At 41.0% G+C, this 19,724-nt stretch overlaps 1 protein-coding gene across 1 annotated transcript in view; it reads right to left on the bottom strand.

The window, feature by feature from the left end:
- Window positions 1-19,724, bottom strand: part of SDCCAG8 (SHH signaling and ciliogenesis regulator SDCCAG8) — a 221,153-nt gene that overhangs the window by 50,441 nt on the left and 150,988 nt on the right. The window contains exon 16 of the mRNA XM_058669413.1: window positions 18,301-18,432. Within this exon, the coding sequence (XP_058525396.1) occupies window positions 18,301-18,432 (132 nt within the window). The remainder of the gene's footprint in view (window positions 1-18,300; window positions 18,433-19,724) is intronic.

Below are 19,724 nucleotides of genomic sequence, written 5' to 3'. Positions count from 1 at the left end.
AAGTAGTCATTACAGAATTATTCATTAATTCAACATAGTTTTATACACTGGGACTTCAGAGATTGATAACATGTGGCTCACACTGAGGAACTCACATTCTAATGAGGAAAGAAGGAGATAAAATGCCAGGATATGATACAGTGCTAGCAAATACATTTACTATGTAAAGTAAGGGGAAGAACTGACTGCCTGTAATTAGGGAATACTGGCATCTAGCAAGAGCTCATGCTTTTACTGACCTTGCCCTGTGCCCCTGTGAAAGAGCAGTTCCCAGGAGGGATGTCTGGAGAAAAGGCACAAACATATTTTCAAGCATTTCCTTGGAGCCCTTTACTCTGTGTTAAAGTGAGAGGATTTAGAACCCCAAGATCGGAATGTGGATCCATGGGAAAAAAGAGCTAAGGGACTAACTGGACTATTAGATTTGCTACCCATATTTTAGGCAAAAAACCGAAAGGAACCAAGCACTCTGTGATCCAGTTAGACCCAGCAAGAGTGAAGCCTCAACACAGTGGTGTAATTCAAAATAAGAAAACGCACTGTGAGTTAGGGATATGTGAAAAACTGGAGCACGTCCAGACATGGGTCACAAAAGTGATTACCTTCAAGCAGAAAAGATTCAGAAGTTAAGTATGTTTGGGTTCGACAGGAAATGCTAATTGTTTCCCAAGGATCATCTCCCAGGCGTTGTTTTGGCTAACCAATTAAAGAAAAAAAGTGTTTGAGCCTTGATTCTGTATTATGTTCTTCATTTATGATATGGAGACTAGCAGTATTATACAGAAAGACAGGCTTTGCTGATTAAGGAAAAAACTCACAAAATTGCAAGTTAACAGTCACTTAAAAAACATATTGTACCGGGCTCGGCAGCGTGGCCTAGTGGCTAAGGTCCTCGCCTTGATCCCATATGGCCGCTGGTTCTAATCCCGGCGGCTCCACTTCCTCTCTGTCTCTCCTCCTCTCAGTATATCTGACTTTGTAATAAAAATAAAAATAGATCTAAAAAAAAAAATAAAGTGTCATAGACTTAAAAAAAAAAAAAGAACATATTGTACCATGCTTGCAATGAAGGAATCATGACTGGATTTGAACTGTAATAACTGCAACAAGGTGGAGGAATCCACCATGGGGGGAGGGTATGGCGAGGGGTTGAGGGAATCCCCAAACCTATGAAACTGTGTCATAAAATGAAATGAAATAAATATACGTATATTTATATATGTTTATATTTACATATTTATATTTATATATAGTACCATTTAGGAAAGCAAAAGCTTGGGAAATATAGGAACTCATTCCAAATGACTGTCACAAAATTTGCAAATTTAAAATCATCTATATAACTGCTAATAACCTTAGCTTCATTAAACATGACCTACAAACCTTGAGAAATAAGGACCAATGATAACACAGTGAGTTGTTAAATGGCCCAAACAGAGCATATCATTCACGTCTCAATGATATCAAAGCATATTTACTTGCTGTGGTTAATATTTATTGAATGTCCATTTATACTATTTTTTTGAATTATTTATTATTTAACTTCATTAATTACATTGTATTATGTGAAACAGTTACATAGATACTTGGGTTCTCCCCACCCCTCCCCAAACCCTCCCACCATGGTGGATTCCTCCACCTTGTTGCATAACCACAGCTCAAGTTCAGTTGAGATTCCCCCATTGCAAGCGTATACCAAACATAGAGTTCAACATCTTATTGTCCAGTCAAGTTCAACGGCTTCTTAGGTATACCCTCTCTGGTCTGAAGACAGAGCTAGCAGAGTATCATCCCAGTCAATTGAAAGCTCCAACATACCATCAGCAAAAATTTACATCATTATGGAACTAATTGACATAGTAATGAGTAACCAATATGTTAAAGATAAATGAGAGTTCCCAGCCACCTTCTGTGACCACCTCACCTATACTTCAATTTTAGTTTATACACAACATATAACATTCAAAACATAACATGTTATACATAACATCATATTATCTTAAATTAAGGCAAACATGTGGTATTTAACCTTTTGGGATTGGCTCATTTCCCTTAGCATTATGGTTTCCAGTTTGGCCCATTTGGCCACAAAGAACTGCATTTTGTTTTGTTTAATAGCTGAGTAGTATTCCATGGAGTAGATGAACCATAGCTTTCTTATCCAATCCTCTGTTGATGGGCATTTTGGTTGCTTCCATGTTTTTGCAATTACTGATTGTGCTGCTATGAGCATAGGAGTGCATGTTGGTTTCTCATAAAACAAGTGTTCTGGATATATTCCTAGGAGTGCTATTGCTGGATCATACGGTATGTTGATTTTGAGTTGTTTGAATATTCTCCATACTGATTTCCATAGAGGCTGTACCAGCCTGCAGCCCTACCAGCAGTGGAGTAGGGATCCCTTTTCCCCGCAACCTCGCCAACAAGTGTTGTTGGTGCTTTTATTCATGTGGGCCAGTCTTACTGGCGTTAGGTGGTACCTCATTGATGTTTTAATTTGGATTTCCCTTATTGCCAGGGAACTTGAGCATTTTTTCATATGTTTATTTGCCATTTGGGTTTGTTCCTTTGTGAAGTGTTTGCCCATTTCCCGTGCCCATTTCTTGAGTGGCTTGTTTGTTTTGACATTTTGGTTGTTTTGTAGCTCTTTGTATATTCTGGAGATCAGCCCTCTATCACCTATGTCGTGTGCGAAGATCTTCTCCCATTCTGTGGGTTGCCTTTTTACTTTGTTGATTGTTTCTCTAGCTGTACAGAAGCTTCTTAGTTTGATGAGGTCCCAATTGTTTATTTTGGTCTCGATTTCTACTGCATTTGGAGTCTTTTTTAGGAAGTGAGGGCCTACCCCTAAGTGTTCCAGTGTGTTTCCAACATTTTCTTCCAAAAGTTTGAAGGTTTCTGGATGTAGGTTTAGATCTGTTATCCATTTAGATCTGATCTTAGTGTATGGTGAGAGATGTGGATCTATCTTTTTGTTTCTGCAGGCTATTAACCAGTTGTCCCAACAGCATTTATTGAACAGACCTTCCCATTTGCCTGGATTGTCGTAATTATTTTATTGGAAAGGCAGATTTACAGAGAGAAGGAGAGACAAAACTCTTCTGCCCGATGGTTCACTCCCCAAGTGGCTGCAATAGCCAGAACTGAGCCGATCTGAATCTAGGAGCTTTTTCCGGGTCTCCCATGTGGGTGTAGGGTCCCAATGCTTTGAGCCATCCTCGACAGCTTTCCCAGGCCACAGGGAAGGGACCTGGATGGGAAGTGCAGCAGCGGGGATACAAAAGGGCACCCATATGGGATCTCTGGTGATGCAAGGCGAGGAGTTAGCCACCTTGCTACCTCTCTGTGAGCCATTTATATTCTTAATGATAGTAGTCAGATACACACATGTTGCATAGATTTCTTAAATGTGAGAAAGATTTATATTTTCAGAAGTTATTCTCACATATTAGGTTTTACTTTGTAACATTTTTAACTTTCTCCAGCTTTGGAAGTCTATAAAAATTACTTTAGAAAAGGGTGATCCCAGCAGCGTGGCCTAGCGGCTAAAGTCCTCGCCTTGGAAGCTCTGGGATCCCATATGGGCGCCGGTTCTAATCCCGGCAGCTCCACTTCCCATCCAGCTCTCTGCCTGTGGCCTGGGGAAGCAGTCGAGGACGGCCCAAAGCCTTGGGACCCTGCACCCCCGTGGGAGACCTGGAAGAAGTTCCTGGTCCCGGCTTCGGATCGGCGCGTACCGGCCCGTTGCGGCTCACTTGGGGAGTGAAACATCGGATGGAAGATCTTCCTCTCTGTCTCTCCTCCTCTCTGTATGTCCGGCTTTCCAATAATAATAAAATCTTTAAAAAAAAAAAAGGGTGAAAGATAGTAAAAAAGCGAAAGATTACAAATCCATTTTCTGAGTATCTTCTAAGTGCCAGGCACAATGTCACATATAAGACATACAAAGATGACTAGGACATATTATTTCTGTACCTAAGGATTTATACTCTAACATTCAGAGAACAATTATGATATCATATCTTCATCAAGCTACTCTTTCAAAGCATCAAGTAATTTAGAGAGAGTAGTTCAAGAAGGCTGTGTTGGAGCAATGACAGCTGATCTGGGAAGCACAGGCAAGTGCACCTGGAATGTGAATTTTGGAGCTCAGGGGTTAAGTCTTATGCAGTTTTTCAATCCCTAAGCCTACCACAGACTCCCCCACCTGCGTCATCATTGAAGTTCATTAAATACCTTAAATATCTTAATACTGCATACAGGAACAATGAGCAAATTAACAAACGAATTATCATCCATCTTCTATTTACATTCAGAAATGATTCATAAGAAGAAAGAACAAGACTCTAATAACAACAAATAATAATCTCAGGTAAGAACCCAAGAACTTTTGGAAAAAAAAAGAGATGTTTCCCTCTTTGCTTCTTATGGTCAAGTAATTCGTAACAGAGAAAACAAAATACTTCAAGACCAGTTTCTATCTAAACCCATTCCTGCCATAGTCCCGCAGCCTGGATGAATCACAGTTGAAACTTCCCTTGCAGACAACAGATTCGCAGTGTTTTGGCAGTGCGAGTGTTTGCAACACTGCAGCCAGGAGCAGCAGCATGACTTAGAAAACAAGGGATTGGTAATCTTGCCACCCAGGAGACTATAAGTAAAGTAAGATGAAAATGAAAAGCAAGATTGGATGGATGAAAAATCATCAAAAAGCCAGGAACCGGCTATTCAGCTCCTCTGTGAAATGTCACATGGAGCAATTTAGGTGATTGTGTTGGTGATATGTCTCCTGTAGCAGCCTCACAGTTTGTAGCCATCAATGCCATAAATGTTCTTATATTTATCTGTCAGATTTAAACATTTTACAAATATTTTAGGTATGTTACTTTAAGTAAAACCAACCTAACTTTAGAAATATTAATAATTGCTGAAGCTTATAGTATGCTAAAATACAGCCTGACTACAAAAAATGAGACACTATGTCAGAAGACAAAAACATGTGGGTGCTGGTGTTGTGGTGTAACGTGCTAAGCCACCAACTGAGATTTTAGCCTCCCTTCTGGTCCAGTTCCCTGCTGATGCACCTGCAAAAAGATGTGGATGATGGTATAAGCACATGGGACCCTACTACCACCATTGCAGACCAGGATGAAGGACCTGGCTCCTGCTTTCCATCTGGCCCAGATTTGGTGGTTTGTGGCCACCTAGAGAGAGAACCAATGGATGGAAGATTTCTCTGTCTTTCCCACTGTCTGTATAATCTTGTTTTCAAATAAATCAATCTTAAAACACAAAGCAAAATAAACCTTAAAAAAATAAAAAAGCACTGTTCAGCTCCCCATCCCTTTTGGCTACAGCAAGTGTAGGAGAAGAGTTAAGAGGCAGTTAGAACATAGAAAAAAGTGTGTGTGTGTATGTGGGTGCACATGTTTGTCTTGTACATATAAAGCAGCCGTGTGCCATAATCATCTGGATAAATTCTAAGATCTAATTAATGAAAGAACAGGAAATGAATGTGCAGACACCTTTGCAAAAGCAGAGATATCCCAGCTGTAGGCAACTGCCTAGGCTGTCTTGTACCTAAGCAAGTGTTACACTGCTGGGAGAAACGCAACCAGTAGCTGGTGGGTATTCTGGGTCTGGCTAATGTCAAATTTATGTTAACTATACTAATGTGCCAGCATAATTGCGTATTCTTTTTTATTTTAGAATATAAGTGGGGAAGGTGGGAAAGGTGGGGGACTCTGGACTGGGACACACCACTACGGCCCTCAGATTGGGGGGCTGTAGGCTGCCCAGGGAATGAGGTCTGGGGATGTATTTCAGTGGAGCAGCTGAGGGCATGCTTGATAAAAGAGCAATGACTTCTAGGGTCTTCCACGGACTGGGCCACTGTACTTGCAAGTGAGCAAGAGAGCTTAGAATGGTTTAAAGGGGGAAAACTGGAGGGCATGACTGGGTCAGGACAAGGCACTTGCCCATTAGGGAGACATGGCTGGGCTAAATAGTATCCCTACCACCCACTGGCACACATGAAATCTGGGGCTGCAAGGCATGCCTGGATGAGCTAGGCTAAAGTACCCACTCGTGAGTGTTAGAGCAGGGAGTGGGCCACAACAGACTGGGTAGCAGCAACCAAAAAGAACAATAGGAAACTGGGTCTGGGGGCAGATTCTGTGACTTGAGGGCTCGCCTCTGTGGGACTGCAGCATCTGTAGGTTTACATGGAGAGCTGGGGGTGGTGACAGGTCAAGCCAGGCTGACCCACAGAACTAACCTAACAACAACCCATCAGACAACTGCAGGAGCTGGGGCTGGGAGAAGGCCAGGCAGGCCAGGCCACAGTACCCACCAGTAAAGCACCCCCCAGCACATGCAAGGGCAGGGACTGAGGGCAGACCATGCCAAGCAAGGCTTCTGCCCTGCTGGCATGCATGAGATCTAGGGCTTGGAGTAGTCCTGGTTGGGAACTTGCAAAACTCCCCTATGAGGCTTTAACTCCCACTGGATAACACAAGAACTGGGGTTGAGGGTAGGCTAGGCAAGGCTGCAGCACTTAGCATTTGTGTGAACCACGTCTGGGGACCTGCCGGGCTGGGTCAGGCCACCATACTTGCTAGCATGGGAAAGTCCTGAGTCCACAGATGGGCCTGAGAGGGGAACTCTGGGAACTTCCCAGTTCCCATTGGTGAGTGCAAGACCAGGACTGTGAGAAGATCAGGCTGGGCAAGGCTGCAGTATCCACTGGCCGTTATATGTGCTATATCTGGGGAGGGCCAGACGGAGTTAGGATCTAGCACTTGCTAGTGATTGCAAGAGCCAGAATGGGTGTGGGCTTGGACAGACCAGGTTGCAGCACCCGCTGGGTCACATGAGAGCTGGGTCTGGGGGTAGGCCAGGCTAGACTAGGCTGCAGTGTCCATCAGTGAGAGCTGAGATGAGTACAGGCCAGTCAGGTTAGGCCACAGTATCCACTGGTGAGTGCCAGCACTGGGAAACGTGGGAAATTCCCCTGCCAGGCTCAAGCTCCAGCTGGTGAGCACGAGGGTCAGGGCTCTGAGCAGGTCAGACTAGGCTGAGCTGCAGCACCCACTGGCATTATGTGTGACCTGGGCCTAGGGATAGGGTAGGTACCTTGATCCTCCCCACCATAATCGAAGGCCCACATGCGTATGTATTCCTCTCAACAAGGAAACAATGTTAAACATAAAATATTAAAAACAAATCAACCATGACTAAATTTTAACATGTAGAAAAAAAGCACAGATAAAAAGTGGAAAGATTATATTCAGCCAGTTCAGAAAGAGAAGTTGTGTATTACATGCTGATTTGTTCATTCATTACTTAAGAGTGAGACTTAATGCATATGTAATTTAAAAAACAAGCCCCAGGCTTTTAACCCAAGAATTTAACTCAACACATTTTGAAACCATTTGTATTTTGGGCAGTTTAACCTAAGCAAGTAGTGTTCCCAAGACTTTCAGCAGTAGCAGATGAGGTCTCTGAGAAATCATGGCTACAGCCCCAAGCAACCCCAACTGGGCAGCAGATCACCTAATCACCTGCACTGTGGCCCCTGCTTTCACCACCAAGCAGCTGTGAAGCACGCACATGCTGTAAAAATGATTTGCTGGCCCTGCTTCTAGGTGGGGTGAAGACGGCATTCTTAACTTAGGGACAGAGAAAGCAAGAGGGGAACAAAGTTCTTACCCTCTGTCTCCAGGCCAGCTTATTTCTGGTACAAAGGGAAAGACTGGAGAATGCAATGCAGATACTTCTGAGGAAGTCAGCCATTCTGCTAGATAGACTCACTTTTCCGACGCAAGTCCTTCCAACATACGATAGGGGCTCTCGGAACAGACGGCCACGTACCCTAATCACCTCATGAAACAATACTCTCTTTCTCTCCCTTTTCACATGTATCTAGTGGTGTCCACGGCACACTCAACACTGTGGACACTGACTGCTACTCGCTAGCATAAATAAGCACTTCTGTTCTCTTGGGTTGTGTTGTAGCTCCTAAAGTCAGCTGTGCTTTTTTTCCCCACAAGCCTGTTTATGTTGCTTACATAAACGTAATTTAATGTTTAGTGAACTCAGAAATGATTGTTAAAAAAAAGAATTGCTGATACTATGAAAACAAAGTGGAATGATCTAAAAGATCTAACAAGGCTGAATTTTCCTCCACACTAAAGATGTCTGTCAAATTAGGTGTACGTGAAATAAATGTCAAAGGGAACAGGTCATTGAAAGAGCCAGGTCTGCATGGAGGCTGCTTCCCAAGTGTCTCTGTCCTTTGCTGGTTTAGACAGACTCCAAGCAGGTACAGTGGGAGGTACAGTTTGGATTTGGTCTTATGCAGGCAAAACAATGCGGTGTTCTGAATCAGGTGATCCATTCTGTCTTGGCTCAGCAGAAACATCATTTCTCGTGATTACTTGACCTTTACTTTAACATTCCAACTTCCAGTGTTATGTTCACTGGGTGAGACAGTTTCCACTAAGCATCTCTTTGTTTATTTTGGTATTTTCCTTTTGATTGTTAGTTCTAGCTCACCTCCAAATCTCTGGGAACGTATAAATAGTAAGTGGGTACAACACAAAACCATTAGAACAGAAGTCAGAAAACGTGGATTCCAGGCATGACCTGGGTTTTAGTTTTGGAGGCATAATTTCATCTCTTTGCATCTCGTTTTCCTTGGGAATGGGATGGAGGATGGGAGTATTTGACAAAGTACCACACAATATTTTAGATCTCCTGATTTATGAAATGCCATTCTAGGCTATTTGGGTCCTAGGACAGGCAAGGTTTCTTAAAACATGTACTGGTCTTTAGGGACATATTAGATAAAAGATATTTGGCAAATATAGATTAATTCACTTATTAATGGTGAGAATAAGTTTTCTCGAGGAGAGTAAAATATTCAGAAATTTTAGTTAAAAAGAAATAGAAAGTTACTTGTCCTCTAAATGATACAATATTTTACTAACAAAATCCATAATTGATATCCTTATAATTTGAGAATGAGAAAATATCTATATGATGCTACATTTTAGGGCAGGCATTTGGCCTAGCAGTTAAGATGCTAGTTGGTATTCTTGTAGCCTCATATCAGAGTACCTGGATTTAATCCTAATTCAGCTCCTTATTCCAGCTTCATGCTAACATGAATCCTTGAAGAAGCAGTGATAGCTCAAGTAATTGGGTTTCTGTCATCCAAGTGGGAGACCTGCATTAAACTCCCAGCCCCCAGCTCTGGCCTCCAAGCAACTGCACGTGAACAGGTAAGTGAACAAACAGATGGGAGCTCTCTGTCTCATTGCCTCAGGGAAAGAGAAGAGAAGAGAAGAGAAGAGAAGAGAAGAGAAGAGAAGAGAAGAGAAGAGAAGAGAAGAGAAGAGAAGAGAAGAGAAGAGAAGAGAAGAGAAGAGAAGAGAAGAGAAGAGAAGAGAAAAGGAGAAAAAGTAAGAAAGCAAAGAAGGAAGGTGAGAGACAGAAGAAAGCAAGAAAGGGAAAGGGAAGGGAGGGGGATGAGTAAAGAAAGAAAGAGAGGGAGAGATGGAGAGAGAGAGAGAAAGAGAGAGAGAGAGAAAGAAAAAGGAAGGAAGGAAGGAAGGAAGGAAGGAAGGAAGGAAGGAAGAAAAGATTTAAAGGATGACATCACACCTTAAATGGCAATGGATTGTATTGAAAGAAAGTTTTGGGAAAAAACCTATTCTTTGTACTTTATGATTGTAAAGTGAAACACAAAACTATGGTTTTGAGAATAGCCAACAATAAAAAATTGTTCAAACAATTTCCAGTATTAATTATAATCTGACAGATATACAATTAAAATGAGTATCTACTGGAGAAAATAAACTGCCTGAAAAAACAAATGACATTGTTTGAGGTCTTTAATTCTGTAACAGAACTAAAATAAAGCTATCCTCAAGACTCCATATAAATCATACCTGGTTGCATTATCAGAAATGCGGCTTCTAAAGCATCTATGTTTCTAGCTAAAAAGAAAATTACGTGAGCACACTGCCTAACATATTATTTTTATGTTTCTTTCATCTTCATTATTAATTAAAATCACCTTCTATGGCACAGAAATTACACCAGCTAGACCCAATACAAAGATAAGAAATTTAAATCCAAGTACGCATCATCTTTTAAAAATAACCACTTGCCATTTGTGAGTGGGGAAAATAACACAAGTGTAACATCCAGTTTATATGCTGCCTTGGAGTCTATGTCAATTCAAGTTTTCTTTTATGATTCAGATTTTCCAAGAGTTCCAAGAATCTGAAAATATTTCATTAGAAATTAATGTGTTACCCACACAAATGGCAAATATTGAAAATGAGGAATATAAATAAAAAATAATAAAAATAGTAAGTCTACTAATACTGAAGAGGCAGGCAGGCAGACAGGAGGGGAGGAGAGCATGTGAAAGGGAGATTTAAACATCCGGTTTCGATTCTGGACCGTTTATGGAAACAGACAGACACAGCAAGCAGAAGCCAAATATATTCTCAGGCTCTGACAGGATTTGTTTTCCATCTTGTCATTATTTTTACTATACTTCTCCTAATAATATTTCTCCATCGTTTTAGATTTCCTGACCGACAATGCCAGTCTCATTACGGGCTTGCAAATGAGAGCGGTGGAGAAAAGAGGCACATGCCTGGAGATGAGCTGTCTTTCCAGGCTTCTTACTGGGGGTGCGAAGCACGAAGGCACACAACCACGGCAACTTCAGCCCCATCTCCTGCATCCTTCCCAAGTCCCCCAGCATGACTTTCTCAGGATCCAACTCACAATCCCTGGCAGAGCAGTAGATACATGGTCCATTACAAAAAGCAAGATGAGATGAATGAATGATGCTCATCTCACTAATCCTGGCACAAAGTAAAAATGAATATGCACCTGCTTTGACACCCTTTTTATAAGAATTAATCTATATGAAATAGCAACTAGGTGCTATCTTAGTCTATTTCAACTCTTTCTATTTAAATGCCACTGAGAGACAGGCCATTGCTTATCAAACATGCAGCCACGGACGTGCACTTGCTCCTACTTCACCAAAGATAATGAGGGAACTATTGTGAAAATATGAAAGATTTGTTTAATGCAGACTATTAAAAAACACCTCTTTGCATCAAAATAAGTGTCTCTCTTTATGGCATAACTGATTATTTTCTATAGAATTTAAATTGTACATAAAATTATAATTGTGCCTTGTTTAATGTAAATTGACTGCCTCTCAATTATTGGGAAAGGATTTGAATTTTAATGGACCACTTTGCTGGAGACATGCCAAGAAAATCAGCAAAAACTCCAATAGCTCTAACTGGAGGTATACAGCCACACATTTTCAGAAATCAGGATCTGAAGAATTGATCTTAAAGTGGTCTGAAAAGACTAGTAAGCTTTAACTGTCGGCATCAGGAGATTTTGTGAGTGTGAGGCTGTAATTTCATCTCTTTCTGAAAAAAATCATACGAGCCACATATTAGCAGAAAGCGGTTTTGTTGTTGTGTTTTTAATGTTCTTTCTTTCCACAGATTAGGTAATCTGTGACAATCAAGGCTTTACCCCGAAGGCAGCAGCAACATAAAATCCTGCAGGACTGAGGGGCAGGCATTCAGACACACTTGAATGCTACCCTTGAATATCTAATAGAAGGCCACCCCAGGAAGTTGGCTGCAGTCACATGCCGGCTGCATGCCACATAGTTACTGCTTGACATATCTCCTTTTTATAAATCCAGTGTCTATGAAGTCCAACAAATCTTCTCCACACTTGTAATCACAAGCTAGAGCAGACTTCAGCCGTTTTGCTACCCAGATGGCTGCAATATTTTTATAGTTAAATTACAACCAGTGATGCCGGAGGTAGGGATACACATCTGCCTGAAACTGCCAGTCTTCTGAGATCTTTTTCACAAACCCTCAGCATCAAGAACACTGTTGAAAATGGTGTACAAATCACCTCTGGGTGTCCTATGAACCATTTACTACACACAGAAATTTACAACCCTGCTATTAACCATTATGGGATTTACTTTAACTGCCATCAATTTGAGATGTTTTTGGAACTGAAAAAAAAACACGAAGTTTTAATAATGAGTCTTGAAAGGGCCTCTGTGGACATGCATACAAATGCTATGTGCAGAGTCAATTTAAGATTTGGGCTGGAGAATAGGAGTTTCTTCTGTTTTTCATTCAAGTTTCTTGAATAGATTCCTAGGATGCTAAAGATTCAAGCTGAATATAGATATCTGTTTCTATATCAACGTTCAGAAAGTTAGGAAGGTTCATAAATTATTATGAATGACAGCTGTGATTGATTTCTTGCTAGGTGCCGATTTGACTTGTATAAAGCAATCTCAGTGTTAAGATAATTCAAAGTTTACATGATATATCCGTATCTATCTATCTATACATATATATGTATATATATGTTTTAAAGAACTTATGAGTTTTCTGGCAACTAGATGGCTGATTAAAATTTCATGATTCATAATCAGCAAGTCTCAGATTTTGGATAAAAGTCAAACAGTGTGAATTGTAATAAAAACGTGATTCCCAAGGCAAATCATTTCATTGTAGGAGAGGATGGAATCAGACCACAGATTTTACTGCAGAAATGAAGTGGGTATTCTAGAAATGAAGAGCCAATGCAACATAGCCACAGAAAGACAATGGCAAATAATGTAAAGTGATGATGAGATAAAGAAGGAGAAGATAAAGAAGTAGCAGCTAAGTAGTGCTGACTGGTTAGCCAACAATTCAGCATGAATGGCATGTCTGGCGTCCCAACCCCAGCTACTCCATATCCACACTTGCAGAGGGCTGCGTGAGCTTCACTTAGCAGCCAGAGTCAGCGATACAGCAGCTACATGGATGCCTATTTTTTCTTAACGAAACATTTGCGCAGCACATAAACATCAAAATTTATATTTAGTGAAAGAGAATGACTCAAAAGCTACTTTAATGCTGTTTTTATGTATTTATATAAAATGCCTTTTAAGTATCTGTTCTTTAAAGTGATGTATATTTTTCATGGATACAAAAAATTACTTCATGGATGATTGTCATTTTTCAAAAGCCAACTAACTTCCAAAAAACTGAAGTCTCTTGAGTATGACATATCATCAAGATATCAGAAAACCAAACATTTTCTTTAATTTGTTGCGTTTCTGTCACCAGCAGATTGCAGATTATACATGAACAAAATAGACAGTTGCTTTTTACCCCCTGAATGTATGCCTTCAATGCAACAATTACCAAAGGCCTGTTCTCCAGTTGTAATCAGTTTCAAAGTTATTTTATTCAAAATTACCAAAGAAACATCAAAAAGAGCCTGGTATCCCACAAAGTAGCTAATTTACTGTGTTCATCTGAGTCTGAATTTCAATCATCTGTGCAACAGAAAAGAGCTGAAAGAGCACAGTGGGACATTGCTACCTGAGGGCCCACGGACACAGCCTCAAGTCCAGTCAATGGCAGTTTAGTCACTGCTGACAGTTTTGGTAACTCATCCTTGAATGACCCACAGGTGCTGAGAGGCACAGAGAATTGCTCTTTCCAAGGCAGGTCAAATGGGATCACCATGCAATAAAATCCTGTGAAAGCAGCCTAAAACTGAGTATTTGCAAAAGTGAGGGCTTTGCAGTCCCATCAGTAGAACTGATTTAATTTGTCTTTTTTTGGAAATATTTACATATTTCGAAAGAGAAGTCTTCCATCTGCTGGTTCTTTCCCTAAATGCCCACAACAGTCAGGGCTGGGCTAAGCTGAAGCCAGGAATTCCATCTGGGTCTCCCACATGGGTAGCAGGGACCCAGGTAGTAGCCTGATAATGAGATACAGGTGTCACAAGTGACAGCCTAACTTGTTGTGCCACAACGCCAACCGCCTGAAGCTGTTTCAGTTTTAAAGGATAGTTCATGCCTTTCTTTACCTTTGATTTTTAAATTAGTAATGATACACTATTAAGTACGACTTGCCAATTTAAACTCAGGAATATACTACTTTAACAAAAATCTTATGTAATTTCCTGTGTGCCAGCCAGGATCCAAGATCATTTAAGCCTCGTAACTACCCTTAGAGGTGAGTGTTTTCTTGCTTTTCCTTTTGTACAGATGGAGCACCTGACTCATTGTGAGTTGAAGTAAACTTGCTCAAGGTCAACAGCAAGTTCAGAGGTGGGACTGAGATCAGAACCCAGGCAGAAAGGCTCCAGATTCCGCATAGTCTTAACCACTGTGCACCATATGTTCCATTAGTAATCAAAAGGTCTTTTTAAAAGCTTATTTATTCTTATAGTAATCTGGGGGAGATCTCTAAGGCAACTTTAGCCTGAAAAAACCCTAGCAGAGAATTGGACTCTTCACGTAACACTATCGCTATCAGGCTGGAATGGGAAAATCCGTCACGGAGCTGTCTAAATTGGGGTTCTGGGAAGCCGCAGGCCAAGCCCCTCTCTGAGGCTGGCTTGCTTAGGGGCTGCAGCACAGGGGTCAAAAACCTGGGCTCTGGCAACACACAGCTCTGTAATCCCAGACTTGAAACACCGCATACTTGCTATGTGATCTTGGGTCACACTGCCTAACCTTTCAGAGCCTCAGTGTCTCTTCTAAAAACAGGAGACAATAAAAATAATTTCACTAGAGTAGCTCTCACGATGGGATTTGAAGTTGCTTCCCTGCTGAAGATTCTTTCCTTAGAAAAGTGCAATCTTGTGTCAAACATCACAACATCCCATTACCACCAGATTCCATGATGCCATGATGCTGATTATACTATTTATGGTGATTACAATAATCCTATATTACATTTATTTAGCACTCCTGTTATTTTCTAAAAACTTTCATGCACTTGATCTGATTTGATGCTCATAATGTTTCTACCTGACATCTAATTCCAATTTCATGGACAAGGAAGTGCAGGATGAAAGAATTAATTCGACCTGTGGAAGATCAAACGCTTATTGGCTGACACAGTTGGTTCATAAAGTCACAGCTTTTGTTGCTACTTGAAGTTCTTTCGTATCAAAACTTGTTACACTCCACTAACAACATGATACCTCCCTGTGATAAGTGTACAATACTACTGATGAAGTAAAATAACATGAAAAAATTCAAATAAATACTGGTTGTTTCAAGAATTTGGAGAGAACAGAAATGCTTTCTCGTGGTTTAGGTTTTCAGGAGGTTTGTACCAAGAGGGCAGCTCCACTCTTACATGTGACGTGACAGAAAGCTAAAGAGATTTCAGGAGAAGAACAAAAGAAGGACGGACATCTACAAAGACACATTAGCAGGAATGCTAACAATCAATGACAGACAATCCATGGCTGTGGAAGAGAAAAGAAGCAATGCAGCAGGAAGGATGGAGGACACACATGACGTGTATCATTGGGCTGGCATCATTTAACATTAGTATGTGTGCCAGTTTTGCCAGGGTTATTCAGGGCCATCTTCTCCTGGACTCTCAGTTTCATGCTGTTGGCTGCTGCTGCCTCAGTGACTCCATGGGTTCTGCCACTTGAAGCTCACAGCACATGCTTTAAGTCTTGGGCAGCTTCTGCCAAATGGAGTCTAGTGATGCATCAAATCCTAAGATTTAGGATTTGCCTTTTGAATCAGCTGCTAAAAGTGCTGGGCTTCCCTCTTGGGTTACCACCCTCATGGACGGGCATGAGAACTAGAATGGGGGCTGGGGTGGCTAGACAGAGTGACACCTAACATCACCCATGAAGGCTAGATAGTTGAGCTGGCTAGATGGGACAAGGTGTTAATACATATTGACATGTATGAGAGCAGAAGGGGATATGTGACAGACTGGACTAGTCTACTATACAAGCTGGCAGGCCAGGGTAGGGGGCAGGCCTGGTTGGGGTTATTGTGGGTCGCTCTGACTAGGCTGGGATGCAGCCCCCACTGGTTTACGCAAGGGCCCAGTATGTGATGGTCAGAACCGGGTGGGACAGTAAATACCCATTGGCTCCAGTGGAAAACAGGGGTGGAAGTAGAACCAACCCAGCAACTGCAACCACCAACTGATAGGGGCGATGGACTGTGCCGGGCCCTGTGTTTGCTGGTGCATGCAGGAATCTGGTCTGGGAACACCTCACACAAAGTTTCTTCTGGGATCCCCCCAATTGAGCTTTCGATCTCCGAATGCTAAACATCAAATGGCAGAGGACAGAACAGGTCAATGAACCACTTCAGCTATATGTTGGCAGTGAAAAGACAGGGCAAATGGAGACTATATGATGGACTATATAAATCAGTGGATTTTCCAATGACCGCATCATGCCTGGAGTGGTGAGAGTGGCAACAATACAGTTCTGTGGAACTATCAAAACCACTCTGCCTGCTCTACCTTCGGACCAGATATGGTCTCCCCAAGAAACTGATGGGCTTTTCTGGATAATAAGATGCTGCACTTCTTGCCTGGTAGATGCATGCAATGAAAGAATCACAACTAAATTTGATCTGTGGTAATGCAACAAGGTGGAGGAATACACCATGGGGGGGGGGAATCGCAGGGCCTATAAAACCATGTCACATAATGCAATGTAATCCAAAAAAAGAGAGAAAAATGTAATACAGCAACAGGGTGAAGGAATCCACCATGGGGGGAGGGTATGGGGAGGGGTTGGGGCATCCCCAGGGCCTGTGAAACTGTGTCACATAATGCAATGTAATTAATAAAATATATATATTTTAAAAAAAAGTGCTGGGCTAACGGGATCTTAAGTGGAGGAGAAATAATTTCCTGTGGGGAAAGGGACCCATGTAATGCAGGAAACTGAAAGGATAGAATCTCTCTTACTCTCCCTTAGTGAACCACTTAGAGGCACAGTTTCTGGTATAGTCTACCCAGAAACATCTACCTGATGGTAACTGTGACTTATCTGAAGGCGTTAATAGTACTGTGTTCCAAGACAACTTTTGGACCTCCCTTTTCTGTGCTACTCTGTAGTAGCTGGAGTCTTGAAGCCAGGAACTCAATCTGAGTCTCCCAGATGGGTATCGGGGACCCAGGTATCTGAGCCATCATCTTTTGCCTTCCAAGTAAACAGCAGGAAGATGGATTGGAAGTAGAGCAACCAGGACTCAAACCAACACTAGAATATAAGATCCTGGTCTCTTACACAGAAGTTAGAAATAATACATTCATAAAAGATAAAAAGGGGCTTTATTCATTACCAACAACCAAAGAAAAAATAAATGGCAATGCCATACAAAAAAGAAAAGGGGTTTGGGGTAAAAATCCAGCCAAGTTTGAACTCTACCACATATTTGACTGTCACTTTGAGTAAATTCATTACTTCCTTTAAGTGAAGTTTCTTTCTCTGGTAAAAAAAAAAAAAAAAAGTGATAGTAGTTGACAGTTAGCATGTTGTTGTGATAAGCCAGGTGCTTCAGTTGATATTTATATCAAAGTGGATATTATCAATGCCAAGGTTTCGGTGAAGAGACATACCCAGAAAGGCTGAATGACTTACTCAAAGTAACTGCTGGAAACAACTTTCGTTTGTGGTCAAATCCTGATGCTGAAAATACTACTAGTGGTACAATCTCTGCTAAGACACTTAACCTCATTATGCCTTCTACACGCTTTATATTACATGCAGCATATAAAACCCAAATTCTAGAATGGAAGCTGTGAAAGTCCTTCCTATTTTATTATCGACATGCACCATAAAGACGGATGGTTTTCTTCAACTGCTTTAATTGTTATTAGAGAAGAGTAAGAAGGGGATATGTTCCCCTCTTGGCATATAACAAGAACAACCTAAATGAAGGAAGCTAAGATATATGAACGAGTATCAGATGGAAAAGATGTTGTGGTAGAGCACGCTATGTTGCCTCTTAGAACACCTACACTGCAAGTGTCTGGTATTCCAAGCTTAACCTCTGCTTCTGATGCAAATTCCTGCTAATTCAACTGGGAGAATGGCAGAAGAAAGCCCACATAGTTGGGTCCCTACTGTTCCTGTGGGAGACCCAGGTGGAATTTCCTGCCTCAGCCAGAGCAAGGTCTAGCTGTTGTGGCCATTTGCAAAGTCAATCAGCAGAAGAACGATCTGTCCTTCATTCTCTCATATTCTCTCTTTCATTGCTTTTTTAAACAAATGAATAAAGTCTTCAAAAATAATAATGGTGTAAGATATTAAGTATCTTTTTGAGTTTCAGAATCATTGCAAATTCCACTATTCCACTACAATCACCCTTCTGCTTATGAGTCAAACACATTCAATGTATGGAACATCCGTTGCTTATCAAATGTTAGTTACCTTTGCTTCATTCTTTCGTGTAGCCTCCCATGCTCGACACACTGCTCCTCCAATGCACTGTTCCTTCTCTGCAGTTTTTCCAATTTGTCATATGTGTATCTTTTTTCTTGACTGAGCTGAGCTATTGTTGATCTAGAGGTGAACATACAGAAGTTACAGATGTTAAAGGCTCTTCCTATGACAGTATATTTTATTACATAGCCTTAACAATATTTTTTTAATCTATTTTATTGTATTGTTGTTGACAATCTTTACATAGTTAATTACAGTTAAAGGAAAAAAGAAGAAAAAAAAAAGAAAAGAAAAAAAAAGGTTCGGTGGGTAGGGAACTGGGTAATGCTATTATGTCAATAACAATATTTTTAAAACATTTGATTTATTTTCTGTGTATTATTTTATCCTATTATATATTTTATTTATTTTTAAAATAATAATGTAATAAAATTGTATAAACTTTTGTTTGGAAATTACAAAATGTCTAGTAGCGGGATATATGACCTATAGGCACCCAACGTATCAGACAGGCAACAGCTGACCCTAATAAAAATGACTTCCCTAGTGAACAAGATCAGTAGTGATAAAATCTCTTCACAAAGAACATCATTCACTGAACAAATATTTACTGAGTCTTTATCATAATCCAGTCACCAGGCAGTTAACAAAGCAATGCAAGGCCTTATTTTAATAGGAGAGATTTTATTTATTCATTTATTTATTTTTAGTTAACACAGCCGATGTAATTATTAAAATCTAATAGTTCTGGGCCCTTGCAGCTAAAGTGCTCTCCTTGAATGCACCAGGATCCCATATGGGCACCAGTTCTAATCCCAGCAGCTCCACTTCCCATCCAGCTCTCTGCTTGTGGCCTGCAAAAGCAGTCGAGGACGGCCCAAAGCCTTGGGACCCTGCACCCATATGGGAAACCTGGAGGAATTTCCTGGCCCCTGGCTTTGGATTCGCACAGCACTGGCTGTTGTAGTCACTTGGGGAGTGAATCATGGGACGGAAGATCTTCTTTTCTGTCTCTCGTCCTCTATGTATATCTGACTTTGTAATAAAAATAAATAAATCTTTTTTTAAAAAATTAAATAGTTCTGTGATGGCTAATTTTATGATCAACTTCTCTTGGACCAAGCATGTTGAGCAAGACTCCAGCTACTACAGAGTAGCAAAGAAAAGGGAGGTCCAAAAGTTGCCTTGGAGCACAGTGTTGGGCCACACCACTGTCGAGCCCAGTTCTTGGGAAGACCCAAAGGCCTCACCCTCTAAGGTACAAGCTCTGAGACAGAGGCTCCAGATGCCCATGTCAGACAGGCGTCTATGATCTTACTTCACTGTGTTGCTGCAATACTTGAGTAGACCTTGTATCCATCTGTGAGACACTGTAGGGCCTCATGACTACCAGATTCAGATGATTCAGGATA

Source organism: Ochotona princeps, chromosome 10 (assembly GCF_030435755.1).
Source record: "Ochotona princeps isolate mOchPri1 chromosome 10, mOchPri1.hap1, whole genome shotgun sequence".
Classification (NCBI taxonomy): Eukaryota; Metazoa; Chordata; class Mammalia; order Lagomorpha; family Ochotonidae; genus Ochotona; species Ochotona princeps.
The sequence above is the reverse complement of the archived record's forward strand: the minus strand, read 5'-3'. Positions and strand labels throughout refer to the sequence as shown.